This window comes from Balaenoptera borealis (assembly GCF_965194805.1).
Source record: "Balaenoptera borealis genome assembly, contig: HAP1_SCAFFOLD_550, whole genome shotgun sequence".
Taxonomy (NCBI): Eukaryota; Metazoa; Chordata; class Mammalia; order Artiodactyla; family Balaenopteridae; genus Balaenoptera; species Balaenoptera borealis.
The window spans coordinates 201,202-220,732 of NW_028123647.1; the positions used below are offsets into that span (position 1 = coordinate 201,202).

Genomic DNA, 19,531 nt, shown 5'->3' on the forward strand with positions numbered 1-19,531 from the left:
ATCAATTTTTTAAATATAATGAGCCATATTACTCTTAAATTATAATATTAAAATTTAAAAGACTGTATTACAAAATAATCATTAAAACTTGCTTGACAAGGCTGGAGTAAATACTTGAAAATTATATGAAGTGAATTATCATGATACTGAAGCATTCCCAGGAACCAATATAAACAGATAATCTAATGATGTTGTGGTAGGCAGCCCCTAAAACAGTCTCTAATGATCTTCGCCTTCTGGCATTCACTTCCTTATATAATTTGGCCTATTGTGTGTGGGCTGGAGTTAGTGACTTCCTTTAATGGCTACAATATATGAGAAGAGATGGGGTTCAATTTTGAGACAAGGTTACAAAAAGGCTGTGTCTTCCTTGTTGGTCTCATGCTCATTCTGAGAGAAGCCAGCTACCATATTGTAAGCTACCCAAGTAACAAGGAACCCATGCCTCTGGCCAGAAGTAGTGAGGCCCTGAGACCTGCCAGTAACCAGCTACCTTTGCCTTGATTGCAGCCTTGTGAGAGACCCTGAGCCAGAGCCTTCCACTTTAGCTTCTCCCTGATTCTTGATCCAAAGAAATGGTGTAGTATTATATATTTGTTATTTTAAACATCTAAATTTTTGAGTAATTTATTTTTCACCAATAGATAACTAATATAAATATAAACAGAATTCATTCAAAGAGCAATATACATGTCTTAGAAACATTTAAAAACACAGCTAATGAAATACAAATTAAAACATAAAGAGATACTATTTTTGATGCAAAAAAGCAAGTTGCAAAATATGAATAAGGTGATTCCAATATTGAAAAAAATATATGTATGAATAAATATTTTTGTGTATCTGTGACTATGATAATAATTCACCTATAGAGAAACACATCTGGAGAACATGCACCCGTCTGTTGATAATAGACATCTTTGGGTCAGGAGACAGGAGTCAGGCAGGAGGGAGATTCAGGGTAATTTAATTTTATACATGTACAGTTCTATATTGCTTGAAATTCTATAAACAGAAAAATTTATTGATAAAAATTTGAAAACACAAAATACTTTCACAGATAAAGTAGTTATAGTTTTATTGTTTTGGAAATGTATTCAAAGAATACTGATTCATACAGAAAAGAATCTGATTACAATTTTTGACAATGGATCTGTACATGTAAGTGTGTGTCAGTGTGGGTTTCTCTGGCTGAAACTTGATAATATCTGTGTGCTTCCATGTCTCAAGTTCTATCACCTTATATATTCATGGGCTGTGGATCCTTGTTATTTGGATTCAAAATCTTTGATGGGCCCCTTTTTAAGTTTGCGAGCTTACGCAAAGTACTTAACCTTTTAGTTTCTTATCTATTTCATCTGTACAATAGGGATGAAAATGCCACATAATAGTTTTATGAATAAATGTTGCCTGGGCCAAAACAAATGTTACCTAATTTTGATATTGTGATGTGTTTAAAGGCCACTAGTATTTTTGCAAGCATAATCATATAGTTGATTTATATCAGTTTCAGGTGTACAACATAGTGATTCAACATTTTTATAGATTATACTCCATTTAAAGTTATTATAAAATAATGGCTATGTTTCCCTGTGCTGTACAATATATCCTCGTAGCCTTTTTATTGTATACATAGTATTTTGTACCTCTTAACTCCCTACCCCTATCTTGCCCCTCCTCCCTTCCCTCTGCCCACTTAGTGAGCAAAATTGGGCACCACTGTGCTATAAGGTAATGATTACCCACTGGTAACCACTAGTTTGTTCTCTGTATCTGTGAGTCTGTTTCTTTTTTGTTAAATTCACTAGTTCATTTTATATTTTAGATTCCACACATAAGTGATATCATACAGTATTTGTCTTTGTCTAATTTATGTTGATAACCATAATATGTTCCGAGTCCATCTATGTTGTTGCAAATGACAAGATTTCATTATTTTTTATAGCTGAATGACATTCCATTATATATATACCACATCTTCAATAACCATTCAACTGTTGATGGACACTTAGGTTGCTTCCATATCTTGACTATTATAAATAAGGCTGCTATGAACATTGGGGTGCACGTATCTTTTCCAATAAGTGTTTTTGTTTTCTTTGGAGATAGACCCAGGAGTGGAATTGCTAGATCATATGGGAGTTCTATTTTCAGTTTTTTGAGGAGCCTCCATACTGTTTTCCATAGTGTCTGCACCAACTTACATTCCCAACAACAGTGTACAAGTGTTCCCTTTTCTTTACATCCTCGCCATTTGTTATTTGTAGAATTTTTGATGATAGCCATTCTGACAAGTGTGAGGTGATATCTCATTGTGGTTTTGATGTTCATTTGTCTGATGATTAGCAATGTTGAGCATCTTTCCATGACCTGTTGGCTATCTGTATGTCTTCTTTGGAAACATGTCTATTCAGGTCTTCTGCCCATTTTGTAATCAGTTTGTTTGGTTTTTTGCTATTGAGTTGTATGAGCTGTTTATATGTTTTGGATATTAACCCTTTATTGGTCATATCATTTGAAAATATTTTTCTCGCACTCAGTAGGTTGTCTTTTTGTCAAACTGGGTTTTGATGCATCACCAAATTAATCAGATTCAAGGGTTTTGCTCAAAGTATCCATGAGTATGAATGAAAGCATCTTAATTCTTACCTCAATTACTATAGTTTGTTACCTATTGGCAAACACGTTGTAATGCAGATTTTAATTGTAATGAGTTAAAAGGAAACTAATTTTGAGAACATAAATTATTTTTGAGAAACGTGTATTTCTACTTGGTTTTGCCAATGATATTCTTACAGCCGCTAATTCATTTCCATTGAGAAACGATATATAGCTTTTCTTTTCTGTTAAAAGCAATATCTCAGTGATATGGTTTTTTTTTGTGTGTGTGTGGGGGTCTATAGGTATAATTTGCTACAAATTGTAACAATCTAAAATTATTATAAATTGGAGGAATAGTCTCCCATGATCTGAAACTATTACACAGTTCAGCAAAGAAATCACTAGTCATTGAAAAACTAGTGAACATAGTAGTTTCCAACATACATCTTTATTGTTTCACTTTTATAAAACTAATTAACATAAACAAAAATACCAATCAGCATTCATGTAGGAATTATACTTGTTCATCACTGTCTGTTTATGGATACAAACATTGCACCAAAATCAATGAAAGCCTTTTGTGAGAATCAATTGGCTATATGAATTTATAATAAAGAAGATTTTATATTGTATTATTTGTAAATAGCGTGCTGCATATCTTTTTATCACTGAATTTATAATACATATATGAGTGTGTGTGTGTACATGCATGCACATATTTTTTCAGAGAAAATATTGTTAAGCTAAACATACCACTGTGTACCTAAATGCTATAATTTCAAATAATCTAGCCTAAATTACCTCCCACTTACCTATTCTAGGCCTCAAATTACTCCATTAAAGATGATCCCATTAGCTTAAAATGTTGAGCCCTTTCAAAAGGCAACTATTTCTCAACAGGGTATTGATGGAAGCTCAATTATATATACTTTTTTTTAACATCTTTATTGGAGTATAATTGCTTTACGATGGTGTGTTAGTTTCTGCTTTATAACAAAGTGAATCAGTTATACATATACATATGTCCCCATATCTCTTCCCTCTTGCATCTCCCTCCCTCCCACCCTCCTTATCCCACCCCTCTAGGTGGTCACAAAGCACCGAGCTGATCACCCTGTTCTATGCGGCTGCTTCCCACTAGCTATGCAGCTCAATATCAAAAAAACAAACAACCCAATCCAAAAATGGGCAGATGACCTAAATAGACATTTCTCCAAAGAAGATATACAGATTGCCAACAAACACATGAAAGAATGCTCAACATCATTAATCATTAGAGAAATGTAAATCAAAACTACAATAAGATATCATCTCACACCGGTCAGAATGACCATCATCAAAAAATCTACAAACAGTAACTGATGGAGAGGGTGTGGAGAGAAGGGAACTCTCTTGCACTGTTGGTGGGAATGTAAATTGATACAGCCACTATGGAGAACAGTATGGAGGTTGCTTAAAAAACTAAAACTAGAACTACCATACAACCCAGCAATCCCACTACTGGGCATATACCCTGAGAAAACCATAATTCAAAAAGAGTCATGTACCAAAATATTCATTGTAGCTCTATTTACAACAGCCAGGACATGAAAGCAACCTAAGTGTCCATCAACAGATGAATGGATAAAGAAGATGTGGCACATATATACAATGGAATATTACTCAGCCATAAAAAGAAATGAAATTGAGTTATTTGTAGTGAGGTGGATGGACCTAGAGTCTGTCAAACAGAGTGAAGTAAGTCAGAAAGAGGAAAACAAATACCGTATGCTAACACATATATATGGAATCTAAAAAAAAAAAAATGGTCATGAAGAACCTAGGGGCAAGACGGGAATAAAGACACAGACCTACTATAGAATGGACTTGAGGATACAGGGAGGGGGAAGGGTAAGCTGGGACAAAGTGAGAGAGTAGCATGGGTGATATGGTTTTAAAACAGTGGAAATAAAAACAAAACTTGTCTCAAATCGTCACAGTAAATTGAAACTAGCTTTTATATTGTTTTCAGTTGTCAGCAAGGGAAACCATAAAGTTAACTATGTATGTCAGTGTTTTGTAGTGTTGCTGTTATTTGCAATTTCCCTCCATCCTTGAATGTATTTTCCACACTGTGTAAACTGAGTGTGAATTCCTGTTATGGTTGTAAACAAAGCCCATAAAATTATATCCAATAAATAAAGCAAGACCTGGTGAATCAGTAGGAAGAGTAAAGGCCTCGGGTTCAGAAGACGTGGTTTCCAGTCTGGAATCAGCCAATGAGTAGGAGCATGACATGGGGCAGTGTGGGACATTAAGGTCCCAAACCTCAGGTTCCCCATCCCGGGAGTGAGGATTCTCCCCCTCATAGGGTCCTTGTCAGGATTTATTGAAATCACAAGACGGTGTAGCTCACAAAAGTGCTTTAGTCTCAGCCAGGCCTGAAACCTGAAGCTTGGTTTCCTTATCAGTAAAGAATGAATCACAATATGGAGTTTGTAGTTATGTCAAAAGGATTAAATGTTATATGTAGATTAAAAGATAAGCCAGTGTCATATTATGCACATAATTAATGAGAATATAAAAATGATGATATCTCATCAGGGGTTAAAGGAACATTTTGCTTCCTTCCTTAATTTTTTTTTAATATTTTCCAAGTTCATTTAAATGTTTTGAAATATATTTAAGAGTATTCCACGCAGCAAATTATTCAAAAACTTTCAAACCTGGAATTTTACCTCTGGAAGGTTCATTTGGTCTTTGCTATGCAAAACTACGCCTGCTAAAAATCACAGACTCTCGTTGTAGTACTCTCATGGGCTCTTGTAGAGGAAGGAGCATCAATCCACAGCCTCCTCAGCTTCTCTGAACTACACGCTCCGATTGCTGTCTGTGGAAGAACTCTGCATTTCCGTTGCTGAACTGACCTGTGTCCCCAGCATCTCTCTCAAAAGTGGCAGAGAGAATCTGAGGCAAATCTTCAGACAAGATATTTGAAAATGTCAGCATCTTAAGTCCACTGTGTGATGCTACAGCCTATGAAACATTGTGAGCTCACAGTCTTTGGTCCCCTTTCACATGAAAAATGTGTCTGGAGATGGTAAAGGTGGTGCAGTTACTAGATGCCTAGTGGTAATCACACCAGTAGGGTATGTCTGAGACTTCTCATGTGAAGTGAAGTTTAAGCTGAGATCTGAGCCTAAGGAGGCTTTAGCCAGCAGAAGAGGAGAGGGTGGAGACTAGCCAGATATAACAGGAAGGAAATACCCTGTAACCTGGTTTATCCATTTGGAAAATCCAGAGCGGCAATCCCTTACCCAGAAGTTTGTCACTCTGGGAAAAACTTTGTGAAACTTAACAGGACAGTTGTAGAAAGTACCTGAACCCCTTCTGCCCTCCTTGCTCCCACCTCAGGCCTTTACTGACCACCAGCCCTCTAAGAGGAGTCCTATATTATTACTCTGATTTCTGTCTGTGAAACCATAGAGAAGAAGAAAATCGTTAGGTAAAGCAATTTGAGCATGATTTTGTTTTACATGTTCTTCCACCACTCGCAGTGCAAGGTAACTTTTAATAGATTTTTCTTTCCCTTTCCCAAATAACATTTTTCACTGGAGAAAATTCAGAAATTGGAGGTCTGTGCCACCTGGTGAGCATATCTGGAATGGCAGCTTGGATGTCACATAGCAGGAAGCCTTGGCAGGAGGAAGGGAGCAAGGTGCCCATCGGACGGAAATATCTGGAAGATTTTGTGGCGAATGAAGCATTAAGGGTGAGTTAGAGCCCAGGTACATTAAGTCTAGTGGCAAGAATTTTCTTCAGCCCCTTCCTCCCAATAGTGACAGGAAACCTTTATATGTATAATTGAGAGACAAGGGTAATGTGAAAAAATATATAGATTTATATATAAACACAGTTGTCACATACATAATTTTTTTGCAGTGAAATTCCCAGCTAGGTATATACTATAATGTTATAAAAATTTGCATCATTTATTCTTCTGATTTCAAATTAATATCTTTCTTTCCAAAACTAATGAAATGCAGGAATGTGTATATGCTAGAGAAAATATTTTTCTATTTTTTTTCATCTTTTTACATAGCAAGATGTATATTGTTGGTAAACTCAGCCATAAAAAGAAAAGAAATTCAGTTATTTGTAGTGAGGTGGATGGAGTTAGAGTCTGTCATACAGAGTGAAGTAAGTCAGAAAGAGAAAAACAAATACAGTATACTAACACATATATATGGAATCTAAGGGAAAAAAAAAAAAAAGGTCATGGGCTTCCCTGGTGGTGCAGTGGTTGAGAGTCCGCCTGCCAATGCAGGGGACACGGGTTAGAGCCCTGGTCTGGGAAGATCCCACATGCCGCGGAGCAACTGGGCCCGTGAGCCACAACTACTGAGCCTGTGCGTCTGGAGCCTGTGCTCCGCAACAAGAGAGGCCGCGATAGTGAGAGGCCCGCGCACCGCGATGAAGAGTGGTCCTCGCTCGCCGCAACTAGAGAAAGCCCTCGCACAGAAATGAAGACCCAACACAGCCAAAGATAAATAAATAAATTAATTTAAAAAAAAAGGTCATGAAGAACTTAGTGGCAAGACGGGAATAAAGACACAGACCTACTAGAGAATGGACTTGAGGATATGGGGAGGGGGAAGGGTAAGGTGTGACAAAGTGAGAGAGTGGCATGGACATATATACACTACCAAACGTAAAATAGATAGCCAGTGGGAAGCAACCGCATAGCACAGGGAGATCAGCTCTGTGCTTTGTGATCACCTAGAGGGGTGGGATAGGGAGGGTGGGAGGGAGGGAGATGCAAGAGGGAAGAGATATGGGAACATATGTATATGTATAACTGATCCACTTTGTTATAAAGCAGAAACTAACACACCATTGTAAAGCAATTATACTCCAATAAAGATGTTAAAAAAAATAGTTTATATTTCCCGGATGTATTTCTCTGTGTACAGTACTATGTAAGTTAGTTTACGTGAACATACTTATTCTTCCAAAATTTGCTCACAATATGTATACATACTATGTATACATATGTTATATGTGTATGCTTATGTGGATATGCATATGTAAATATATGTACACATACATACATGCATATATAATTGTTTTTGTATTTGTTTAATCTGTATATGTTTGTGATTCATAGTTCTTATTTAAATTTTTTGATAGACTTTGAATGATGCTCTTTTACTAATCAGATTTATTTATATTATATAATATTAAACATTTGGCTATAAAATATGTCCCAAACACTTTCCCAATAATTCGCATTCCTTTATATGTGACATTTCTGTTTGGGAGACATGGGCTTTTCCTAACTTTCCTTCAATTTCTCTAATTAAGTTTGTGACAGAGTTAAACGCTTTTCTTGGGTCACATATATCGTTTTGGTTGTCCTAGTGTCAATGCCACGCTGATAGGGTACTCAAACAGCCCTCTCCCCCATGTCTTGGTCTTGAAGGGGATGTAGATGAAATCTACTCCCTTGAGCCTGGAGGCCTGGATATGGGGCTACAGAGATTGAACTGTCCTGGGGAATTTGTGTGGGGCTCAGGTTGAAGCAGAGGAAATTAACCTCCATGGAGGAAGGAAATGATCATTTACGGAATTATTTTAGGCCAGAGGCACTTTACATGGTGTCTCCTATAAGCAAACATGTATTCAAATATTTTCCCCAATATTCACCAATGTAGAATTTGGTCTAAAGCTCTTTTCCATTTTGCCCTGGAGCCATCAAGGCTTTGAATCTAGAATTCCCAGTGGACTAGTATTTGATGCAACCCTATGTATTACTCATTTTTTCTGTCATAGCTGTGTTATTTTTAAATTTAAAAAATCCATGAAAATTAAAGCAATTTCTGTACTGTCAAAAGAGAAAAAATTAAAAGTTTGAAAAGCTGGGAGACAACATTTGAAACAGTATTACAGATTTTGTGCTCATGTGCGAGAACAAACAGGATTTCTGTTAATCAGCAGAGAAAGGGACAAAAGATAACCACAAATAATTCAATTCATCTAAAAATAAAAATGCTTCTTCAGTAAAGATCTAGAAAGATGCCAAACCATTAACTGAAGAAGCGAAAATCGAAAGATGTCATAATAAATGAAAAAAATCAATTTGCATAAAATTGCTTATGAAATTGAAAATTTTATTTTTATTTATTTATTTGTTTGTTTATTTATTTATTTTTGCACCTTGCAGCATGTGGGATCTTAGTTCCCCAACCAGGGATCAAACCTGTGTCCCTTGCATTGGGAGCGCAGAGTCTTAACCACTGGACAGCCAGGGAAGTCCCTGTAATGGCAAAATTTAAGAAGAATATGTACAGAACTGCATAACTACACAAATGTTTTAAGTTAGGTATTCACACCACCTAAAGAGAAACACATCTGGAAAATGTGCACCAATCCTTTTACATTGGATATCTTGGGTATCTGTGAGTCATGGTGAGGGGATCACGTAGATGGAAGGTGCAGAATGATTTTATTTTCTAAGTATACATTTTTAATGTTTAAGATTATGTGATTAGGCTAATCTGTCGAGAGGAACACTTGAGAGTATTTAATAATCGACTGACAAAAAAAGTTCACGTATATTTACCATGTTATCAAAGAGTTCACATGATACTGTTTCATAAAAAGTCAGAATTTTCAACTTTTGACTTGACAGTGTATCTGTGTATTCATATGCATTTCTGTCTTACATTTCCCTCACCTCAGATGTTCACACTCTCATGTGCAGATTTTTCTTCACTTCTCTCAGGCATTGGACTTCAGGGCATAGAGATCTAGGAAGGGAAGGAGGGCAAGTAGTGGAAAATTCCAGAAGGTAGTGGAAAATTCCACAAAGTTCTGGCTCATAAACTGGAGCCCAGGCTACTCCCTCCTTCCCTCTTTACAAATCCCTCTGATTTGAGACTTTCAGAGCTACAGTTGTGGTTCTAGCCACTAGGGGATATCTGCCTACAGTGACTACATTTTTTTAAAAAAGGAAAGGCTATGGGTTTCCGTTTGTTTGTTTGTTGTTTGTTTTCACTGTCATTACAGTGACCCACCAAACTCTGTTTGGTATTTCCTTTATATTTTCAAGTGTCTTTTGTTGTTGTTGTTTTGGTATTATCTCTCTGGAATGGGTTAGAGTTAATTCTAGCCATTTGATTATTTTTAGACTATTCAGTTACTTTGTGTAAACTTCAGAAAATCCCCTATATTGCACCAAGAATTTAGTAAAGCTATGCATGGAGAAGTCATCTTCCATTCCATGGAGCTCAATTCCAGTCTCTGTTTCTCCAGGTAGCATCTGAATGACCCTAGACAAGCTCCAGCACCTCAGTAAGCCTCAGCAACTTTGGAAAGTTGGTGATTCTGATATGAGTCCCCTGTGAGGAATTCATGAAAGAATAGAGGCAATGTAGCAAGTACAGAGCCTGGCCTACAGCTGGCACACAGAGTTCTCTGGGTTTGCCGAATGAAGGAACACAATGTAGTGTAGCTGATCCAGAGTCTGGCATACAGAGCTCCCTGTGTTTGTAACCAGAAGTACCAAGGTCCCCTAAGCCTCCTGATTCCAGATGGCCTCCTCTGCAAGGGTGGTACAGTTGGAAAGAGTTCCCTGGGTGTTAGGCTGGTAGCAAACTCAGGGGGCAGTAATTACAGGAAGTTAAGTCTCCTCTGGCCCCCAGGGCTCTCCTCCTCTATGCCCTTGGGGAAGGGACTTCCTGTTAGGATGCCATCTTGTTTGTGTGGCTCTGACAAAGTGGTTTGGGGCTTGCACTCTCCTTCTTCGGCAGCCCTTCCTGATATTCTCCAAACCTCCAGCTCCAGACCCACAGATTCTCTTCACGAGCGGCCTGTGAGGAGGGCGGTGACAGATCACTGCCTTCAGGCCACCCCATGGGTGAGTTGGTCAGCATGAGACCTTGTCCTCAGGTCCCCACAGGGCAGGAGGGGTTCTGGGTTCCCTCCCTAACCCCAACCCACAGGACCCCCAACAAGCTGACCCTCCTTTAGAGGAGGCATGCAGAGGGCTCAGGCTCACTATTTCCCACTCTCTTGAGGAAATGGGCCAAGTGGGCTCTGACACACCCATCCTGATTCCATGTGGAAAACCTCCCCTCTTATGGAAATGGCCACGGCTGAGGTGAATTATTTCCCCTGGCTAAGGAAAAGGCACAAGTCATGTGATCTTCTCAGGTCTAGGGTTTGGAGAGTAGGGAGGGTCACCTAGGTGGGGCGTGGGATTGTGTAAACTAATATTCCTTGGATTTATACGAGGTGGGGGAGGGGCAGAAAACCCACCATTACCACTGAATATTACATTAACTAGTCAGGGTAAATTGTATTAGTCCATAGAAGCTTACTGAGGCTTGCTTTGTTGCCCAGCATATGAGCTATTCTGGAACGTTCGATGAGTAGTTGTTATGTGCATTGTTCTATGTCAATTAAATACATTTGTTAACTTAAGTAACATTTTGAATCCTTCTCCGTCTAGCTGAGTTTTTGTCTGCCATTTTGTGCATCACCCAGTGAGCTGTGTTAAAATTTCCCACTGTGACTGTGAATTTGTCCATGCTCTATTTCTGTTAGATTTTGCTTTGCATATTTTGGCTCTATTTTAGGACATGTATACAAGTTTAGAATTTTATATTAATATCTCCTTATTGCATTGAACCTGTTATCACAAAGAAATCTCCTTCTTTCTCTAGTGATGCTTTTTTCTTTAAAGTGTACCTTTTCTTTTACTAATAGGGTTATACCAGCTTTCTGTAGGTTACTGTGGAAAAGGTATACATTTTGCCATTTTTTTAATTTTCAAATTTTCTAGATGATTAAAATTTGCATGTGTCTCTTTTCAGGAGCATTTGATGGAAGGTTTCTTGTCCAGTCTGATAATAGCTGTCTTTCTATTTGGAATATTAATCTGAAATTTTTAATGTAAAAGTAGATGTAATTTGGTTTATATATACTATCTTACTGTATATTTATTTTTGCCTCTTCTAAGTTCTTTTTCCTTTCCTTTCCTTTGAAATGATTAACATTTTATAACTATTAAATTGTTACCTCATGTGGCTAGATAAACATTCTTTTGCCATTCTTGTAGTGTTTACCCTTCAGATTACAGCGTACATTTTTGCCGTTTCAGTCTAATGTTAGTTAATTAGTTCTTTAAAACTCCTCAGACAATTAGGGGACCTTGAGACACTTTGATTCCATATACCCTCCAAATTTATTGTTATGCATTTTCATTCTCTATATATTTAAATCCCCAGAAGAAATTACTATCATTGTGTTATATAGTCAACACTCATTTAAATTTGCCTACATATTCACAAATGTCATTAGTCTTTCTTTCCTGTATCTATGTGCCTCCACCTGGGAGGATATTTCTTCTGCCCAAAGAAGAGCCTGTAACATTTCTTTTAGTTTGAGTCTTCTGGTCACATATTTTCCAAGTTTTTGTTACACGATGATGAAATGAATGCATATTTTAGGACTGTTTTTCCTTAAAGCATACTTTTTCTCCTATTACAATAATACTGTTACACTGAGTTGATATCTTGTTACTTTTGGAAACTTCTCAACCAAGATCTCTTCAAATACCACTTCTCCGCTGTTCCCTCCCCTTCTTTCCGGGACTCACATTAACCATGTGTGAGGTATGTTCACTGCATCACCTTTAATTATCTCCCCCTCGCTTTTGGTATTCTCCATGTTATGTCTCTCCAGGCTCCATTGTGGATCTTTTCATCGGACTTATCTTTCATATCTCTAATTCTTCCGTCAGGCAGGGAGGTCACCTTTGACCCTTGAACCATCACACCAGGGTAGATTTCAGGGTAGGTTTTATTGTGCTCCTAGAGCCGAGCAGAGAAGAGAGAGTTAGAGATGAAAAGCCACTTGTCCCAGGTCACATAACCTGAACCAAGCAGAGCAGGGACTAACATCACAGACTAAACCCTGGGTCCAGACCCTTTCCTCTGTGCTTGTTTTCTTCTTGGCTGTGAATGCTCCCCACCTCTCGTTTCCTGAGAAGCAGAAACACAGTGAAGTCTCTCAGCCTTTTTTTTTTTCTTCCTAACTATGATAATTTCCTATTTAGATGATAAAGTTGGTGATATTTCTTCATTAGCCGGATATTTACCCAGGAATTTTTCTGGTACTGAGACCATTGATGTGATACTCTCAATTTCAGGGTACAATAAGCAAGTTACCTCCTTACAAAGAAGAGCAAGACGCTGGCGTATTTACCAAAGGAGGTATAACAATTGGTCTGAACAAGTCAGGTCTGGTATTCATCCTTCATCCCAGCAACAACAAGATGGAGATCAAGCAACAAGTGATGTTCACAAGGATACTGGAGTAAGATAGTAAGTGACGAGGCAGCATGGCTGACAAGTATCAACCAGTGAAAAACAAAACCTTGTAGTTAAATATGTCATTCTTCTCTCTAACCTGGAAGAGTGAGGAATGATGGGATCAGGTTAATGGTTGAGCAATCTTTATTGTAGCTCTGCTATCATTGGGGAAAATGTAGAGAAGACTTCCCAAGGCTATACGGACCACTTTCTTCTCTCCACTTCCCCACAGTGCTCCCTATGCCATTCCATCCTGTCATCGGAGAGGCAATTTTCAGAAACAAGACGAAACCCATGTTAACAAGGAGACAGAGCAAAAGCCTCCAGAGAGACGAATGGAGAGAAACAGGCAGGATGAGACCTTGGGGAGCTGGTTCAAGACCACAGTGAGTGTGCTGGCTAAATGGACCTGACATGTAGAAGAAGATGACAGAGGGAGTCATGTTGGGCGCGTGTAGAGATGCTGGGAACTTTTCTCTCGTGGCAGTGGAGTTGGTAATCTGTCTTGTTATTACTAGGAGTTAACTTCCTAGATCATGTGAGGGCAGGTTCAGAGAAGCAACATAAAGGGAGCAGACTGACTGCAGGGAGCATGGGAGAGGCTGTCTAAAAGCAAAGGAGGAAACTACTGCCAAGGAGATGGAGCAACTTCACACCAGAAGACGCAGTTTGGCTCAAGCTGAGTGTGGGAGGAGGTTGAGTCTCTGGGGTCCTTGTCAGAGGGGCAGGCCAGGTCTGCCTTAGGTAGGATCTCTTAGAACTTTATAAAAGTAAGTACATGTGAAAGACATGAAGTCGATTATTTCAGGAAAAGTATTTAAGTGGAAAGAAAGGGTATTTAGGAAGTCCACGTCTGGTGTAAAAGTTAGCGATAACAGATATTGTCCTACCTTAAGAAATTACCTAAAGCCTGAAAAAAGGTCCTAAAGCAAGACACAGCTGGGTCTTATCTTAACCTTGGATTCCATTGTATCAGTTTTCTTTCCCCAATTATTTCTTTGGCTCCTAGATTCCCTTCGGTATTCAATATGATGAGAAGTGGCTGCTGAATTTGATTCAGAAGCAATGCAGTGTCCCCTTCACCCCAGTCGAAGTAAGAGAGGACATGGAGGCCCATGAGAGGAAACGGGGAAGATGGCAGGCCCAGATGAGAAAAGCCTCTGGTCTCATATTATGCTTCTCTTGTCACTCTCCCTACAGTTTCACTATGAGAAAATGCAGGCCCAGTTCTTCGTTGAGAATGCCAACATTGCCTTCGCACTGAAGAATGTCAACGGCAAGATTTACAACGAGGCTAATGAAAGGGTGTGTGTCAAGGGCATGAGCAGGGCTAGCAGGGGGCAAGAGGGCAGGACAGGGGCATGATCTTGCTTGATCCCAGGGCTCAGATTTCCTGGAGCTTACCCAGCCCCTCTTGCGTTCTCAACAGATATCTATCTTTGTTGATCCCTGTGATGCACCCCACTCTGTGCTGAAGGAGCTGAGGTCAGAAAAGGTGGAGCAGATAAAGGTAATGCAGACTCAACACAACCTGTGCACTCACAGCCAGACCCACCTATTGCCCCCGATCACCACCTCAGACTCAGAGCCCTGGACCCCATCCCTAACTCTGCAGCTGCCCGTGAAGGAACGACACGATGCCTCCCAGCAATCTCTTGACATCCAGAGGCTCTGCTCTGACCCTGGTATGGCTACAGCAGTAATTGTAGAGCAGGTGAGGGCAGAGGGGTCTAGCTGGGAAGGATACTCAGGAAAGGTACCTCGGGGAGGGGTTGGTGCTGGAGCTGTACCAGCCAGGAGCCTCTCAGCCTCTGTTTCCCTCCTCCTGGCTTCCTGGAGACTTGATGACCCGTGATACTGGAATGCCGCGAAACCCTAGAAATGGCATGGCCGCCTCCCTGCAGATCCATCCAGGGAATATGCCCAAGGTGAGGACCTTAGACCCAATGTTGGGGCTGGTGGTGATGGTGGGAGAGATTAGGTAGAAGAGGCAGATTGGTCTCAGGTATCCCCTGCTGGGGTCCTCACTCTAACTCTTTCCTCATCATAGCTTTTGCCCTTGGAGCTGAGCAATAAGAAACCCTACCAGCTGCATGGCCTGTCCAACTCTATGCCGAATGCTTCCAACACCAAGAACTTGAACCTCTCCAACACTGAGGTGAGGTGTGGTACCCAGATCCATCTTTGAAGGGAAGGTGGGAAAGCTCATGTGATGGTGACAGAGGAAGGGAAATGGATTTGTAGGAAAAGGAAGGGACTGGGGTGCACGGCCATCTTGGCTCTGTTTCTCTGGCCCATGTGGTTCCTCCTCATGATCACAGGTGAAGTCTGCAGGGGAGATGGACAAGGGTGAGCGGCTGGAGCCAGAAGGGATGTGTGCAGACAGAAACCCCCTGTGCACCAGCTTCCCTGATAAGTCAACCAACATAAGGTCAGATGTATCCTCTGTTACCCACTGGGAGCCTGAGCTACTCCCAAAAGTGGCCGTTTGCAAGGGGCAGCTGACATGGACCTCAGGGAGGACTACAGGCCCTATGCTCTCCTCTCTGCATCACAAAGTTGACAAAGTTTCAACCAACATCCAATGGGCCCCCAGCCCAATATCTGCATATTTTACATTCTTATCTGCTGTGTCTGAGCCATTCTGGGGCAGGTGAAGAGCTGCAAAAGGGGCGCCGTTTGCCCTTTCTTCTCTCTTCTTCCCTTACCCCCACCACGGGAGAGCTTCTTTCCCTTCCCTTTGTTTTCTCTCTCTCCCTTGCCTCTAGGCCCGAATGTCTCTGTCATCTCTCCCCTCGTACCTTCACTCCTTTTCTGTCTTCATCCCCCTTCATCTCCCTCCCTGCCTCCTGAGCCCCACCTCACTCGCCTCCCTGCCCCAGCATCCTGGGCCATCCATGGGGGGAGTCCAGGTCTTGGTCCAGGTCTTCGCAGAGTGCTGGACCCCCAGTGAGGTAGCAGAGCCTCGGGCACACACCCCATTCCCTCTTCTCTCCACATCCTTCAGTGGGGCCCTGGAGGAAGGAAGGGAGGGGAAGGAAGCCCTGCAGCATGGGTTTGAAATGCTGGTCCTTGTGGCACTGGAGAAGGGAGTCCGGGCAGTCTGTGGGGGAGCTACCCAGGGGAAGGAGAGGAAGGGAGGGAGAGAGGCGGGGAGGGAGGTAGGGCATGCTCTCCCTCTGTGTCAGTCGATGGGGGACGTGTTCAGGGCCCTGGAAGGCTGGGACACTGGGGTGTGGGTGTACTTGCTCCCATGAGGAGGAGGGTCACCACCATAGTTTCACTGGCTTTTCTGTTTTGTCTTGATTTTGGCAGCTCCATCCTGGAATTGTTCCCCAAGTTACTAACCTTGGTAAGTGTATACCTTGTTCACTGACTCCTCTAACTGGCACTGACAGCACCCACAAACTACTCTGAACCGCGTTGGGTCTTGCCCCAGTTACAGTTTTGAAACTGACCCTTAAAAGTCCTGGGCGGAGGGGGATGGTACAGCCCCTGTGGGAACCTGACAAAGGCTCTGGATCTTCTTCAACCACGTTCTTCACAGGCTTTGGGGAACCCACGGTGATGACCCAAACTGTAGTCCTGCCCATGGAATTTCCAGGGCCCTTTCACCCCTGACCTCTGACCCTCACCCTCTCTTGGGCCCATCCTTTTCCCTGATCATCCGGTACCACCTCCTGGTCTGCACTGCTGACTTCCTCTTCTCTTCCCCAGGGCGGCCAGGAGACATCCCCACTGGCTAAGTGTGGTATTGAAGCCTGCAAGCGCTTACCAACCTGCAAGGTGAGGATGGACGATCAAGTCGGGTTGTAAGTGGTGCATGAGAAGGGGGTGTCAGCCCTGGTCCTGAGGACTGTTTTGATTCCAGGGCAGCTACTTTGGATCTGATGAGCTGAAGAGCCTAGTCCTGCAATTCCTGCAGCAGTAAGTACCTCTGGGAAGCTGAGCAAGGGGGGGAGGGTGAGGACAGGTGAGGCCACCTAAGCACAGGTCTGCTCAGGGGAGTTTCCAAGTCTCATGTGAGGTCCAGACCACAGAGATAGACTGTCCTCAATGCTCTCCCTCAGGTACTACTTGATCCATGACTATGGAGACCGACAGGGTCTCGTGGGTGCTTATCACGAGCAGGCCTGCTTCTCCCTGACCATTCCCTTCCACCCCGAGGACCCAGCCCCGTGAGTATCACAGCACAGGCTCTGCTCCTGGGCCGTGTGGCTCCCCAGGAGACACAGGCCAGCTCCTGCAGACACCCACCACCCACTGTTGCTCTTTGTCTCCTAGAAGCAGCTTGTGCGAGTACTTCAAGGACAGCCGGAATATGAAGAAGCTCACGGACCCCCGTGAGTGTGTGATGGGAAGACTGGGTGGGAAAGGGCGGTGAAGGGGTCAATCATAGGGCCCAGGGCGTGGCAGCCCCTGACCTTCGCTCGCTTCCCCTCCCCTCACAGACCTGCGGGTCCAGCTGCTGAAGCACACAAAACATGACATTGTGCACACCCTCTGTGTGTTGCCCAAGACTCAGCATGACTTCAACTCCTTCGTGGTGGACACGTGGTCCCAGACGGTGAGCTCCTGCTTCCTCCCTCGGGGGGGCCCAGGAAGCCGCAGGTGGGTAGGAGGTGCAGGTGGTGACTGGGCGCCTGGGCTCTTCCCTTTCAGGAAACGATGCTCTGCTTCTCTGTCAGCGGGGTGTTCAAGGAAGGTGAGTGTGTGTAGACCCCATCCCCAGTTGCCCCACTGCTGCCTCCCCCTGGCCAGGCTCAATCCCAGAACCACCCAGCTTCCCTGACCCCTTCCCTTCCCTTCCGTTCCCTTCCCTTTCCTTCCCCTTCTCTTCCCTTCCCTTCCCTTTCTTTCCCCTTCTTTTCCCTTCCTTCCCTCCCCTCCCCTCCTACCCTCCCCTCCTCCCTTCCCCTCCCCTCCCTCCCCTGCCCTCCGCTCCACCTCCCCTCCCCTCCCCTCCCCTCCCCTTCCCCACTGTGTTCTCCAGCGCTCAGGCTTCCCACAGACAATCCAGGTCTGAGCTGTGTCCATGTCTGTCTGCCCTGCACACCCTGGGCGTTGGGGACACAGGCTGCGGAGTTTGGTGGCTCTCATCCCAGATACTCACTCTGAGAACTTGGGCCGTTACTTAACCTCTCAGTTTCCTCATTTGCAAAATGGGGTAGTAGTATCCACCTCTTGGGCGGCTGTGAAAAACGCATCCCGTGAACCTGTGTAGTGGTTGTCAGGGGCCCTGTCACTGGGCGCAGACTGCTCCTATAGTTGCCCTCCCGATTCCCGACACCCTGGCCCCCGTGAACAACTGCCCTCTCAGCATGAGTGTCCAGTCACAGCCTGACTGGGGACCGCCGTGTGAGCGTGTACAGCACGTGTGGCTCTAAGGGGTACTGTTGTTTGTTTGCTGTTGAAGTGGAAGGAAGTTCTCAGGGCTGTGTGCGTGCCTTCACCCGGACCTTCATCGCTACCCCTGCCAGGTACTCCAGGTGAGAGCCCTGTTGTGGGCGGGAATGCCCATCCCCGCCTGGGCTCAGGGGCTTGGGAATGTGGTGGCGCAGACCTTAGGTTTACTCGGTATTGTGGAAAGCCAGCGGGAAGATCCCAGGAGCAGTCTAGCCTAGTGGTTAAGAAGAGCATGGGCTCTGGAGTCGGCCTATGCCTTCTCTCCTTGACCCAACACTCACTCACTGTGTGACCTTGGTCAAGTCACATGACCTCTCTGTGACTCAGTGTCTTCTTCCGAGAATGGGGATCAGAGCGTCCACCCCTTGGGCTGTGGTAAAGGGTAAATGCAAAATTGCCCGTGGGTTGGGGATAAACCTATAAATCGAGTGAAGGTGGTAGACAGTCTCTCCAAAGGTGGGCTCTGTGGGGAGGGCCAGGTCAAGGAACCTGGGAGACAGACACAGGAGGGGCGTGGAAGGAATCTGGTTGCTGAGTGCCAGTGGGAGCAGAGTCAATATTGGGGGTGTGGGTGTCCATCCAGCAGTTGTCTGAGGGCCCATTTTTCCTTCAGTCTGTGCATCGTGAATGACGAGCTGTTTGTGAGGGACGTCAGCCCCAGTGAGACCCAGAGTGTGTTCTCCATCCCAGTGCCTACGCCCACCTCCAGCTCCATGCACACCCTCTCCCAGGAGCAGCAGGACATCATGCAGGCATCTTCCACCCGACCTGAGGTGAACCGCTGGTGTAATCAGAAGTGAGTGCTGGGTTTGCGTGGGCATAGGAGGGAGCTGGGAGGAGTAGAGGGGTGATTAATGGGAACTTGAAGCTAATTATTTTACATCTATTTTTTTCTTACAAACGTTTAGTTGTGAGAAATTCCCTAATTTCATACTAATACATTTCCATGTATTATAAAATACAGGTTTCCTATGTTATATACTGTTTTGAAATTTCTTTTGTTTATCATTAGCACCAGCATAGCTTCCTCTCAGTATATGTGAAGCTACCTTATTCTTTCCAAGATCAATATATTAAACAGTTGAATTCCAGGAAGCCATAAGCTATTATTGATAGGCATTTATCTTTTCACTACATCTTCAGCATTACATGCAGTGGCGTCTGCTCAT

General features: G+C 43.0%; 1 protein-coding gene across 1 annotated transcript; it reads left to right on the forward strand.

The window, feature by feature from the left end:
- Positions 1–5,244: 5,244 nt before the first annotated feature.
- LOC309621504 (nuclear RNA export factor 3-like) lies at positions 5,245–19,162 on the forward strand (the record flags this gene model as incomplete). The annotated part of the gene is made up of 18 exons (XM_082408941.1): positions 5,245–12,968; positions 13,189–13,342; positions 13,966–14,049; positions 14,157–14,261; positions 14,386–14,466; positions 14,572–14,641; positions 14,796–14,884; positions 15,007–15,114; positions 15,278–15,609; positions 16,272–16,308; positions 16,674–16,742; positions 16,828–16,883; positions 17,027–17,134; positions 17,241–17,299; positions 17,408–17,523; positions 17,619–17,661; positions 18,373–18,445; positions 18,976–19,162. Exons 1-18 carry the CDS (start codon positions 12,682–12,684, stop codon positions 19,160–19,162), a joined length of 2,058 nt encoding a protein of 685 aa, XP_082265067.1. The 5' UTR covers positions 5,245–12,681.
- Between the last annotated feature and the right edge of the window lie 369 nt (positions 19,163–19,531).